The sequence below is a fragment of the Globicephala melas genome, chromosome 9, assembly GCF_963455315.2.
Source record: "Globicephala melas chromosome 9, mGloMel1.2, whole genome shotgun sequence".
Taxonomy (NCBI): domain Eukaryota; kingdom Metazoa; phylum Chordata; class Mammalia; order Artiodactyla; family Delphinidae; genus Globicephala; species Globicephala melas.
In genome coordinates, this window is record NC_083322.1 from 26,852,516 (window position 1) to 26,866,816 (window position 14,301).

The 14,301-nt window shown below is 38.8% G+C and overlaps 1 protein-coding gene across 2 annotated transcripts in view; it reads left to right on the forward strand.

Moving 5' to 3' along the window:
* The first annotated feature begins 1,248 nt into the window (after window positions 1–1,248).
* WASL (WASP like actin nucleation promoting factor) overlaps window positions 1,249–14,301 on the forward strand; it is a 65,562-nt gene continuing 52,509 nt past the window's right edge. The window contains exon 1 of one of the 2 annotated variants that reach the window (XM_060305372.1): window positions 1,249–1,731. In XM_060305372.1, coding sequence (XP_060161355.1) covers window positions 1,615–1,731 — 117 coding nt within the window. In that variant the 5' untranslated portion in view covers window positions 1,249–1,614. The remainder of the gene's footprint in view (window positions 1,732–14,301) is intronic. The other variant, XM_030857677.3, reaches the window with a different exon arrangement.

Genomic DNA, 14,301 nt, shown 5'->3' on the forward strand with positions numbered 1-14,301 from the left:
AACCACTGCGCCACCAGGGAAGCCCAAATTTTTTATATTTTTAAAGTGTATTGATAATGGTTTAGCAATCTGTTTAGTACATCCAAGATTTGTACTGGGAGCTTTCAGAAATATTAAAATCAAATAGTTTTACCAAATTTCATTTGGCAAAGGACAGATGTCCTAAGTTTAATATAGGTAACTCTTTTGTTTTAACCGAATAGCAAGCAAACATGATGGTAAAGTTTATGCAATAAATGCTAATTTGTTTAAAGTGGAGATGCTTATTTATAATTCACAGCAGTGGGTATTATTTATCATTTACATATTCCAAAACTTGGTTTTAATACAGCTGTCTAGTATTTAATTTACTGAACAAAGGGGGTTATCCTAGGTGGCTTTCAGTATTCTGAGACATACAAAAACAAAAACAAAAACAAAAAAACTCCTGAGATCTATAAGTTCTAAGGATTAAATCACAATATGTATTTCCCTGGGTGACACCCCAAAATGGGCACATTCATTTTGGATAAAGAGAACACAAAGTCTTTGGGGTTTGAGAGAAAGAAAAAGACGAGAGGGGGGAAAAAAGAAATATTTTTTAATTCACAAAACGGGGGGGGGGGGAAATGTGTGGAGGACCCTTCGAGAAGAGGCTGAACTGAAATGTTACAAACACATTTGTCCTACGAGACACACCAGCGGGCGGTAGAAATCTTCTCTAAGTGCGTCTGCTTTCTCGGAACATCCATCAGCAAGGTCTCTGTTTCAGAATTCTGGGAGAGACCTGGTCCTTCACTCCCACTCCCACTGCTGAAGTCTGGACAAACTCTGAGAAACCGTAGGCACCTGCGGCTCTGACGGAACCAGCGAGGAGCACGGGGGAGCGCGTCCCTTCTCCCATTTTCCGTCTGCAGATTCCAGACCTTTCTGAAAAGCGGCGTGAACGTCCGGCTGTCGCGCCCCTCGCCCGCGGAGGATGACCCGGGTCTGCACTGAAGCTCCGCAAAGGTGTGCGTCAGCATAAGAGAGACGGGCAGCTCGGCCACGGAGACCTGACGCCTCCTCCCTCCAGGGCTCTGCCAGCGGAAAACACCCGAGAAAGAAGCCCAAACCCGGGAGCCCGCGCCTGACCCGCAGCCCCTCATCCGGCCGCCCCTCGGCCGGAAGGGGGTGTGGCCTCGGTCCGGCGCGGCGAAGCCAGCCGCGACGTGGGGGGGGGTCCTCCCGGGGCCGCAGACGCGCGTTTCCGGCGCGCTCCCCCGCGTCTTGCGTCCTGTGGTCTCGCCCGTCCCCGCTGCCATGTTGAATTGTGCGGCCGCCGCCGCTGCCGCCGCCGCCGCCGCCGCGGAAGGAGGGTTGGAGGAGGAGTTGGGAGTTTAGCGCAGTCGCCGGAGTGCGAAGACAACGAGCCTCCGGCCAGAGCCTGGGCCGGCCGGAGCTGGGAGCTTCCCTTTCTCAGCGCGGCCCGCCGTCGACTCCTCCTTCCCGTGGCCTCCTCCCCGCGCCGGCGGAGCTGCGAGATGCTGCGCCTCTGATTACCCTCCTCCCGCCCCTGTCACCGAGAAAGGGGACGAGCGCTCGCCCACTCGCTGGAGGAGACTGCCCTGGCCTCCCTACCCCGCCGGCGAAACCATGAGCTCCGGCCAGCAGCAGCCGCCGCCGCCGCGGAGGGTCACTAACGTGGGGTCCCTGCTGCTCACCCCGCAGGAGAACGAGTCCCTCTTCACCTTCCTGGGCAAGAAATGTGTGGTCAGTGGCCGAGACCCGCGTCGCCGCCCCCGACCTTACCTCACGGGCCCGGGCTGGAGGGCCGGGAAGTGGGAGTGGGGAAGGAGGCGGGAGCGGCGCGGGTGGGCGGTGGTGCTGCCGGCCAGGCCTCCCGTCGGCCCCGGCCCCGCGTCGGCCCTCCGGCCCCGCGTCGGCCCTCCGGCCCGGCTTCCTGGGTGCGGGCCGGCGCGGCCGGACGCCGCCTCCCGGACCTGCCCGGGGAGCACGCAGGGAAGTGTCACCTCCGCAGGCCTGCCCTGGAGCCCTGCTCGGTCGGACCCGGGTCCGTGCCCTTGCTGCTGATTCAGACTTTACTGTCAGGCCTCACGGGGATTTTCTTCTTGCCCGAGATGCTTGATCTTAGTAACTGGGCCCCTGGACTGGCCCTCGCTTCTCCACCTACAGCCGATCTGGGGGCGCCTTCCTTCACAATGCCAGAGGTTTCAGGAGTGGGTCGGTCGGGGACCGAGGCCCAAATATGAATGAATCGGACCATAAGGTGGTTTTTTAATCTCCTTTGAGGATCTTCATTCCTTTGAGGAATGAAGTCGAGTGCGTCTGTTCAGAATGAGGGCAGGAAATGCTACTGCTCCCCATTGCAGAGAAACGAGGTTTATTTCTCCAGCGGTCTCGCCCAGGCCTGGTTTTTCTCTCCTCTCCACTGTTTTTTGATTTTGGGTTTTTTTTTGTTGTTTTCTTTTCTTTCTTTCTTTCCATTGGTGGGAGATGTTGCTCTCCCACACCAAGCGCAGAGGAACCGCAGTCTCCAGCAGTTCTTGGCCTTTGGGGGTCTGAGAATGGTTCTTAGGTTGGTGCAGTGCGGCCTGGTCCAAGCCCCGATGGCCGGTTGGGAGCGAGCAGCTCTGCTGTGGGAAGGGGAATGTGTGTTGTTGACGGAAGCGTTCATTACACGGGCCGCTGGCACTTCTGCGGGTGGGGAGGTTCTGCTCTGCGGGGTAGGCCTCGTTAGGCTGCATCTTACTGCGCTGGCTGGGTTGAACTGTGGTTGAGTTTGTTGGAACGCTGTTTGGGTCCCTTTCTCCCCCCTTTACTGCTTAACACCTGCGGAGTATGTGCCACTGGAACCCGGGAAGCACCGAGTGAAATGCCAACAGAGCTGTACCTTTTACAGCTTTGCTTAGTAGTGCTAAGTGTGTCAAACCAGACTCCACCTGCTTGTTTGAGAAGTTGGGATTAGGCAGGTTCTGGGAAGTTACCAGCTTAATTGTTAATTTTCTAGGAGTTTACCCTTTGTATCCTGTGCCATCCAGTAGGAGATTGAATCATTACATTCAGTTCAGATGTGTTTCAGATTTCAGAAGTTAGACCTGATTAGAAGAATAAAATGAGGGGGGTGGCTTAAAATGAGAACTGGGGGAAACAACTGTAAGGGCAGTCAAGCCCTTTACTCCCCACACACACTGTTTAAACCAATGAGAAAACTGAGCCAGTGAGCCCGAAGTCACCCAGCAATTTAGTAATGTAACCAGAACTAGAAAACCAGGACTCCTGATGCCTACTCTGTTGTACTTTCCACTACATCATGTTGTTTTAGAAGAGTTTTTTTTCTTACTTGTTATTGACTTATTTAAAAGTGGTATGAAAGGAATAGTAACTTCTATTTTTCATCAGAAACTGATATAATTAAAGTGTAAGACTCTTAAAGCAGCACTAATTTTTGAATATTTTCAACTTAGGAAAATCTTCAGTACTTTAAAAATGACATTATTTAAAGTTTGTGGGTTTACCACTTTTGTGGTGTAATCTGTATCAGAAAGCAAGTAGTTGTACCGTGTGTAACCTACCAGACGCATTAACTTTAAGCAGGAAGGACATTACATTTATACCCAAGTATACTGACTAATTGCTCTGTGCTTACCTGTAATGTTTACTGGTTTCAAAAAAATGACTGATGTGGAAGAATACAGCGATAGATAGAGAATGAATTTCTGTCATTTAAAACCACACTGTTGTAGTTACCTGCTCTTGTGGTGTGAAATGGTTGCGGAGATTAACTTTAATATTTGAAGTCTCCAATTACAGAGTAAAGAATGATATGTTAATTTTTTGGAACAGTCCTTTTTTTTTCCTTTGCTGACTATGCAGTTTTTTGTACAATACTGAAATACATGGTCTCATTAAAAAAAAAAAATGAAGCAATGAGATTTATAGGTCAAACCAAATTTGTTTAGCAAGATGTATTCAGAACTCTATCTAAGAATTCAGGAAATGAAACAGGAGTAGTTGTAGTTCCAGCTCTCAAGGAGTTTCATTCCTTCTTTCACTCAGCAAATATGTATTGAGTAGCTAAATGTTGAGGTCAAAATCAGGGTTGATGCCTGCACTAAGGGAGCTTACTGTATCTAAAAAGAGAAACAAATGTGTAAACTGATGAGTATGTCAATACTTCAGAGTGATGTGCAAGAGGCTGCATGTCACAATGGAAAATCCTGTATCCTGGCTTTGTAATCAGCAGATCAGGGTTTAAACTCATATGGTCACTTTGGACAAGTTTCTTAAGCCCCCTGTCCTAGCATTGGTTTTCTCTTTTCTAAAATAAGGATACTATCTCTTGGGGTGGTTGTGTGGATTAGAAGGACTATATGTGTAGATGCTATTATTTTTATAAAAGTTTAGGAGATCAGAAGAGAGGATGAGTAAACGCTTTTTAGAATGGTCAGTATCTGAACATTGAAGATTAGTAGGTATAGTCGTCATCGGGTGCTCAAGTCCCTTGCAGTCAGCCCTCCATGTCCAGAGATTTGGAGGGCCAACTACCCCCCAGATTGATGAGAGGTATGAAACAGCTTGGGAAGTCAGGGGACCTCCTAATAGTATGTTATGGAGCAAGAAGGGGTCTCAAGTTTAGGTATACATTGGAATCATTGGGGAGATTATTACAAATGCATATGGCTAGGCCAAATTCCTAGATAATATTCAAATTCATTGAGTCTGAGGTGTAACTTGGACATTTCTATTTTTAGCAAGCTTAATAGAAGTCTCCAACTTATATCACAGTTTGAGAACCACTGCTAAAATCCACTGTTTTCTAATAGGGTAATTCTGAAGCACTTTGGAAATGTTAATAGGTTTTCCCTCAATCTTTGGTCCATAAACTCTTTCAGGACAGCATTTCTCTAACCCCTTCAGATAACAATGTGTATTTCATAGGTGTAAGAGATGCAGTTGAGGAAGTATTGCACTAGTTAGTGGGGTACCACAAGATCAGATTTGACTTTTAGAAAGTTTGGGGAGAAAGGTAGAGGCACTCTATTATAGAAGGTGGATTGAGGGTTGTTAGATTGGAGGCAAAGGAGATCAGATACGTGTTTACAATCACCTGCATGAAATATGATGACGGTGTGAATTAAAGCAGTGCTAGTGGGATAAAGGAGCAAAAGACTCCAGTAGGATTTCATCCCCCTTAGGTAGAGGGCATGAAGGAAGGGAACTGGGGGAAAGTCAGGTATAAAACCACCAGCAGAAAAAGTATGCAGAAACAGGCATGTGTCACTAGATGTAAATATGCCTAGATGTTAATGAAACTCTAGGTTGCTGATTGTTTTCATGGAGGAGGTGAATTTTCAGTAAAGCTATAGTTTTACCACAGTTTTTAAAAATAGATTTTGAAAAAGTTGAGGTTCATTTAAAGTTATATGTAAATATATGTTATGTAATTTTACATAAAGTTAATAGTTCTGTTGCAATTTATTAGCTGGTGGTATTTTCTTAGAACAATTAAGAAGGGTTAGAAACAAGATTACTAGGTCTAGTTTTGTAGTTAGTTCTGTTGCCTTTCATGTGTGTGATTTAACTTATTTTCTGTAAAGAGTATATCCATCTTGCCAAGAAAAGTTAAATATATACATTCCTGAATAAGTAAGAAATTAAGGATTGGGAGAAAACAAAACCTTATACTATCCCTCTGGTCCAGATGGATTGGGGTTAGAAATGTTAACTATTACCATTCCCTGCATACTCACTTGGTTTGTTTCAGGATTTAGTGATATTTAAGAAGGCATTTTTATTAACTAAGTTTAATTTTTATTTTCTTTAGTTCCTCAGCACTTGTTTTAAACTTGCTTAAAGTCTTTAGTTTTTTTTTTTGTTTTCTCACCCTATATACAATTCTGGGAGATTAGACCTTATGCCTACATAGTCTTCTATAATTTTTATAATAACCAGCATACAGATCACTGAATACTTACTGATTGCATAATTATAATAGCTAACTTGTTTACTCCTTAGGAGTTCATTCAGCATTTCTCATTGCTTGATCAGGTTGTTAAAACCTTCAGTTTCTAATACAGATGGTATCTGGACTTCAGTCTTCGTATATTAGGAGAACAAAGTGGTTTAATTCTTCTGCTGAACTAATGTAGTTGGTAGCAGTAGCTGTCCAACATTTGTTTCTGTGCTAAATTCTTAAATAGGTTTAGAGAGAGAGGTGCCTATGAGGGATGATTGTCTTGATGAAGCCCTAAATTGAGGCGGTCCCGGAGGGAAGTTAGTGCTGGGAATGTATTTCACCTTGAGTGATATTTAAGGAGAAAAAAAAAGGTAAAAATTCACAGGATTTGGAATAGACAAAGACATGAAGGCAACCTAGGCTAGTGAAGAGGGAAAAGGTGAGTACAAAAGTGAGTGTCATACGGGGTGAACTATAAGCACAGGAGATTTAGAAGAATCCAGCAGATCTGGGTTTATATATCCTTTTTTTTATTATTCTTAGCTCTGTAGTATAGTCATATTTCTTAACAAGTATGAGCCTTAGTGTCTAGATTTGTAAAATGGACTTAGTCAAGGATTTCAGAGAATAATGCAATAACGTGTGTAAAGCTGTTAGAACGCCGGCCACTTACAAAGTGTTCTGGGAGTTGGAGAAGCATGTGAAAGAATGTTGTCATTAATACTATTCACTACTTGGTTTAGATTTCTTGTTACTGGCAGAGAGGTTTTAAAGTAAAATCTTGAACTGTATATTGTATTTGTTTTGATTTAGGTAAATTAATTCTAACATTTTGGCTTAAAGTCAGTACATTATAGAGTATGTAAATTAAGAGTTAAGCAGCAGCTGGAACAAATCTCTTTGGGGAATTTCTGGGCAGCCTAAGCCCCTCTGGCTGCTGACTGGAAAGGAAAAAAGGGATACTGGTATAAGAGTTAGGAGTTCCTGGGTTTTAGTCCATGCTCTGCCACCAATTAATTGTGAATGTGAACAGGTATCTACCTTCCTGAACCTCACTTTCCTGGTCTGAAAAGGAGTGGTTGGACAGGTAACACCACAGTCTTTCCACCTTTAATGTTCTACCACTCTAAATGTTCTAGTTGCCAGGGACTCTAGCAGGGAAAGAACAGAGCTTCTGTTAACCTTGGAATATGTGTGTTTTGCTCAGTGGAGACAAAGATAGTATATATCTAAGTGCAAGGTAGATAATCTACAGTCATTTCACTGCAGATTCCCATTTCTAACTCACCTTTTTCTTAGCATCATAATTTGATAGATATTTTACCATAGAAAAACCAGGGTAAACAGAATTAAAAAGCATTAGTAATAGAATAATCAGCTCTCACTAACTTTGAATTATTAATTATTTATTCTAATTACAAGGAATTTTTGGCTTATTATAAGTATGCCTTTTAATTAAGATGGAGTTATTTTAAAGAGTTCCTCTTTTGTTAACCAGTTCCGTCTAGAACCTCATTTCTTGCATGAAACTTTATTAGTGATGTGATAGTTTGGTGTTACCTTTTATTGCTTATTATCTAAGGTTAAAAATAAGTTTTTTTTTTTAAGTTTTTAGTTTTAAGTGTTAGACTCAGTAGTTATAGTGAACTGACTTGGTTATTTTAGAATGATTAAAAGTTGAGGTTTAGAAGAGCAGATGGAGTTCAGCTTCATTATAAATTATTCTGTCTGAGAGCCATAGCTTTGATCCAACAGATAAGAACTCAGCATTATTAATAGAGTTCACTTTCATTGTAAAGGTTCTGGAAGCAAAACAAGTTTATACACTCTTCTCCAGAGTAATCTAATATATATTGTTAACTGTAAATAAAATTCTTATTGCTGTATAACTGAACAATCTAGTATTTTTTAAAGTATTGTTTACTAATTAGAAGACATTTGGCATATTTAACTATATTCATAAATGTAGTGTAACAAAAATGTATTGTTTTTCTTTATTGTATCTTATCAGTATTCTTGGAAATAGAGGATTACATCACTATAGTGTTAATATAAGAGAGTGGAATTATTAGAAAACATCAGTTTCCCTTTGGAGTTAATGTGTTGTAAAGGACTTTATGACCCCTTATTTATTTAGAAAAGCATATTTTAAAAAATTTATTTATTTATTTGGCTGCGCCGGGGCTTAGTTGCAGCATGCGGGATTTTCACTTGCGGCATGCGGAATCTAGTTCCCTGACCAGGATGGAACCCGGGCCCCCTGTACGGAGCATGGCGTCTTAACCACTGGACCACCAGGGAAGTCCCTATTACCCTTTTTTTTTTAAAGAAACCAAATAACTGGTGTAATGTTGAAGAGGTGAATCTAGAAGAACTCCCTTTAGAAAATAAAATCAAATGAAAGATTTGTAGTAACTTCATATTTCAATTACTATGACTATCTGTTAGTTTAATTGTTCTCTATGTCCTTGGTTCCTCTGCCATGATGATTTGGCTTTTTAACTTATTTTTTACTTGACCTGAAGATTACTATAGAAATCTGTGTCTATAAAAGAAGTACTCATTAAAGACCAGATAAATTGAAACAAAAGGAAATGCGAAAGACATCTGGGAATATAAAATGCTGTTAAAAATATGAGGAGATCGAAATTATCATCAGACAAATACACAGTAACTTTAGGACAATGAAATATTTTAAAGTTTGATTTTAAAGTTAAACTTTCATATTAAACTTGGAGAAGCTCAAATTATCTAGTGTTTTTAAGTGTTAAAATAGAGGTGAAGTTGTTTATCATTTTTTTTGGTTCCAAAATAAAAAATTTTAAGTGAAATTCTCCCTCCAGTAAGGTGAATACTTTTGTTGCCATAAAAATATCAGAGGATACCTAAATACCTAAGAACTATTCATAGTAGTAAAGGAGCTTATTGATTTGTATGCAGTGCATGAAGCTAATCAAATGATTTCCTCTATTCTTATTAATAAAATATAGTCATGATCAAGAATTGAGGATTTGCTGAGTACATAACACCTTCCCGGTATGTTGGACTACATGGAAAGGGTAGGGAAGATTTAGTCCTTACCCCTCAGTTGTTCACTAAGCCAGGGAAGACAAAAATTATGCATGTAAAGATAGTTTTACAAGCCAGCATATAATAAAGTTTTGAATAATAGGAGAGATAGGTGTATCACTGTGGGTTTTAATACATCATTGTGGGGTTTGAGCATGAGAACCTTAAATGGCCTACAGAATTTATGTCAGAATAAGGAAGTAGCCCAGTTCAAGTGTAGGAAAATGTGTGAGCAACTTAGGAGTAGAAAATTTTCATGGAGTGTTCTGCAACACTGAATAGACTGACTTGGCTAGAACTGAGAATGGTATTTGCTTGAGGAGATAGTGAATGATAAGTTCGAAAGATAAATTGAGGCCAGATTTTAGAAGACCTTGAACGTCAAACCTAGGGATTGAGCTTTAGTCCCTAAGTAGGGAGAAGTCACAAAGATTTTGATTCAAAAAATGTCAAGATAGGAAGGATCTAGGAATGGGGAAAACTGGAAATTATTATTCGTAATAAGAATAATTAACACTTTAAAGTTTACTAAACAATTTCTTATTCATTATCTTAGCAGACCAGACCTGGCCTGGCTAAGGAACCTGAATTGTAGCAGCATCTGGTACGGAAAAAGGATTATGAAGGATAGTAAATCCTTGGCCTTTGCTCTCATGGCAGACACCACTTATCACTAACAGCATTTTTTCCTACTTTGTCCTACACACAGCCACTACCAATCAGTCCATGTTCACAGTTGATGAAATCTAGTTGCCATTCCAAGGCTCTATTCTAGAAACATTGTGAAGAAAAAAATGTCAGTACTTGGTTGGCTTTGTGAATTCAAGATGACAACAGAACCTCCTTGTGGAAATGGCTAAATTGTAGGATTAGAGCTGTTGGAATCCTTTTTACAGTGTTGGTTGTCGAGGCCTTAGGAGTGGAGTTAGATCCGTGAAGGTGTCAGTGCACGTGAAGATTACAGAGGGAGGCAGTCTAGTCCATATTTGACTTGACCAACATTTGAAAAGGATGGGTTTCAGTGAGGAGTTGAAGGGGGAGAAAGATGTTCTCTTTAAATTACCAGAGAAGTGGTATTCTGCAACTTAACTTTTTCACTTATATTGTATATCTTTCAAACATTTCCATGTTCATTTATATCTGGTGCATCCTTTTCATTACTACATCCTATATTTTATGTATTTCGTATAGCTTATTAACCTCTAATAGTTTCCTAGGGCTAGTTTAACAAGGTACCACAAACTGTGTGGCTTAAAAAACAAATTTAATCTCTCTCATTTCTAGAGGCTGGAAGTCCAAAATCAAGGTGTTGGTAGGGTTGGTTCCTTTTGGCGGCACTGAAAGAGAATCTGTCTCATGCATCTTCTAGCTTCTGGCATCTGCTGACCATCCTTGATATTCTTCAGCTTATAGATTCATCACTCCAGTCTCTACCTATGTAATCATCACAGGATGTTTTCTACTTGTCTGTTTCTCTGTCTTCTTTTTGTATAAAGACACCAGTCATTGGACTAGTGTCAACCCTAATGACGTCATCTTAACTTGGTTACATCTGCAAAGAATCTTTTTCGATATATGGTCACATTCACAGATACAGGGGTTAGGACTTAAATGTATTTTTTAGGGAGACACAATTCAACCCATAACAATGGGTATTTTTATAAACAGTGTATTTTTAGAAACAGTGCTGTAATGAACATTCAAATACCTATTTCTTTGTATCCTTTCCAAGTATTTCTATAGAGTAAATTCAAAGCAGTGAAGTCAGAGAGCATGAGTATTAAAAAATAGTAATAGATACTGCTGAATTATCTTACAAAACAGGTGTTACCAAACTCTGTATAGTCACATCAACACTAGAATTTAAAAATCTTTTTTTGCTTCTGACAGTTTCACTGGTCAAAAAAATCTCATTGTTTGATTTGTAGTTTTTAGTGAAGTTAAATATTTTTTCATGTCTGTTGGTCATTTATATTTCTTCTGTGAAATGCCTATTCTTGTCTTTAGACCATTTTTCTATTGGGTTGTTTTTTCTTAGTGACTTAAAGAACTCTTTAGGGATAGTAATTTTACAGTATTTTTTGGCAGTCATCATTTTATTTTTCGACGAGTATTTTTGGTCATTGCATAAGTTTTAAATTTTGTGTAGTTAAATATGATAATCTTTCTAGTATATCAAGTTCTTATTTAATACTGTCCTAGTTGAGAACTGCAAAAATATTTACTCACATTTTCCTAGTACTTCTATGGTCTTATTTTGTACGTGTTATCTTTGATCTTTCTGGAGTGATTTTGGAAAACAAGGGTAGTAGAAAGCCAGTGCTACCTTTTTACAAACGATGTCATTTATTGAGCAATTGATTTTCTCCCATCTATTTGAAACGCTGTCTTACCAGATGTACTTAGATCCATTTCTACATTCTCTTATTTTTTGTTTCTTTCTTTGCCAGTATACTGAATTTTTAATTAGTGTAGCTTTATAATTATGACATAGTTTGATTAAAGTCCCTCATTACTCTCCTTTTCAGTATTTTCTAGCTATTTTTATGTGCCTATGCTTAGTATTTTTTCAAGACTATCTCCCACCCCATCTCCCACCAAAAGCATATTTGCTTTAAAATAGCATTGGATTTGTAGATTAATTTAAGAAAAATTGACATAGTGGGGATTTCCATTGGCAAGCAAGTCTGTTTTATTTGCCACTTGTCTTATTTCCTTCTGTAGTTATATAGTTTTCATATCATCCGTACTAGCCATTAAATTTTTTTTTTTTTTTAGGTACAAAAGCGATACCCATTTATACTCATTGTTTAGACACACACACACCACGCGCACACACACACACATACACACACACACACACATGCAGTCTGCACTATATGGAGTTAAAAGGTAAAACAGCCCTTTACACTTCTCATCCCCTAATACAATTAGGCTCCATAGAAAGCTCTTAAGGTTTTGATGTGTCTCTTTCCCTTCCTTTTTGTTTGTATGTATGTATATGAATACGTATCTCTGCATTTTACCTGAAAGGGGTCATATTCTGGACAGATTATATTATGTACATATAGATTGACCTCATGCTTTTTTTTTTTTTTAACATTTTTATTATGGAAACTTTTAAACATATACGAAGTAAAATAGGATAATGAATCTACGTGGACCTGTCACTGAGCTTTAGTAGGTATCAGCTCATGGCCAGTCTTGTTTGCTGTATATCGCTACCCACTTTTGCCTTTCCTGTATTATTTGGAAATAAATAGCGGGCATTATATAAGGTTTTTTTTTGTCCTAATCAGTCTGGCTAGAGGTTTGTTATTTTTATTGATTTTCTTAACAGATTTAAGTTTAACTGATTTCTGTTGTTTTTCTTGTTTTCTATTTTATTGATTTCTGTTCTGATATTTATTATTTCCTTTTGCTTACATTGGGTTTAAATTGCTTTTCTTTTTTAAGGTGGTAACTACTTAGGTAATTGATTTGAGACCTTTTTCTTTTTCTAATGTAGAGATTTAGTGCTATACATTTTCTTGTAAATACTGCTTTACTGGCATCCCACATATTGGACATGTTGTATTTTATTTTTTATTTAATTTAAATTACTTTCTAATTTTCCTTCTCATTTCTTTGACCCACAGGTTTTCTAGAAGTATGCAATTTAGTGTCCAAAGATTTAGGGATTTTCCAGATGTCTTTCTGTTACTGATTTCTAACTTAATTCTATTATGTTAGAAAATACATGGATCCTTTTTATTGATAAGAATATGGTCTAAATTGGCATTGCACATGCCTTTGAAAATAATGTGTACTCCACTGTTGTGTGGAGTGTTCAGAAAATGTTAATTATATCAAGATGGTCCGTAGTGTAGTTTAAGTCGTCTCTCTCCTTACTGATTTTCTGTCTACTTGCTCTATCAATTTTTTGAGAGAAAGGCATTGAATTCTTCCACTGTTATTACGAATTTGTTTCACTTTGCAGTTCTATCAGTTTCCCTTCACTTGTTTTGAACCTGTTTATCATGTACATAAACATTTACAACAGTTATGTCCTGTTGAAGAGTTGACCATCATGAAATGACCCCCTTTGTCCCTGATATACTTTGCTCTGAAATCAACTTTGTTATTAATAAAGCTACTGAAGCTTTCTTTTGATTGGTGTTATAATGTTTTTTGCATTCTTTTATTTTTTATCTCTTTGAGTCTTTATACTTAAAATGGGTTTCATATAGGCGGCACATAGTTAGGTCTTGCTTTTTAAGCCCAGTCTGGTAGTATTTACTTTGGGTGTTTAGACCATTTACATTTAATTAGATGATTATTGATATGATTGGGTTTAAATCTACCATCTTGCTACTTGTTTTCTGTTTGTCTCACATTTTCTTTGTTCCTTTCCTCCTCCTCTTTCTGGCTTTCTTTAGATTGGATTAGTATTTTTAAATTTTCTTTTAACCTCCTTTTCTGGTTTATTGGTTGTAACTCTTTATTTTGTTTCTGTAGTTGCTTTAGAGCTTACAGTATATAACTTATTACAGTCTACTTTCAAAGGCTATTATATCACTTCACATTTAGTATAAGAACTTTACAATAGCACAGTTCCATTTCTTCCCTTCAAGCCATTATGCTATATTGTTGCCATACATTTTACCTTTAAATTCCTTGATACATTGTTATTTTGCCATAATGATTCAAGTATCTTTTAAGGAGATTTGATGGTAAGGAAAAAAAATTCTTATATTTATCCACTTGTTATCATTTCTGTTGCCTTTAATTCCTTTGTCTAGATCCAGACTTCTCTCTGCTATCAGTTTTCTTCAGAGTATTTTTTCCTCTCCCTCCCTCCCTTCCTTCCTTCCTTCCTTCCTTTTCTTTCTTTTCTTTCTCCCCCCCCCCCAAACATCTCTTGTAGTACAGGTCTGCTGCTGGTAAATTCTTTCAGCTTTGTATCTCTGAAAAAGTCTATATCTTGCCCTGAATCTTGAAAGATATTTTTTCTGGATATATATATAATTCTAGATTGATAGTTTTTTTGTTTTTCTTCTTTCTGTAAAGATGTTGCTCCAGTATCTTTTGGTTTGCAGTTACTGCTGACAGGAAATTTGCTGTTGTCCTTTTCTTTAATCTTCTGTATACAACATGTCTTTTTTCTCTGATTACTTCTAAGATTTTTCTCTTTATTACTGGTTTTAAGGACTCTGATTATGATGTGCTTTGCTCTAGTTTTCTTATTGTTTCTTATGTTGGGATTTCTTAAACTTCTTGGATATGTGAGTTTATAGTAATTTTATATCAAGTTT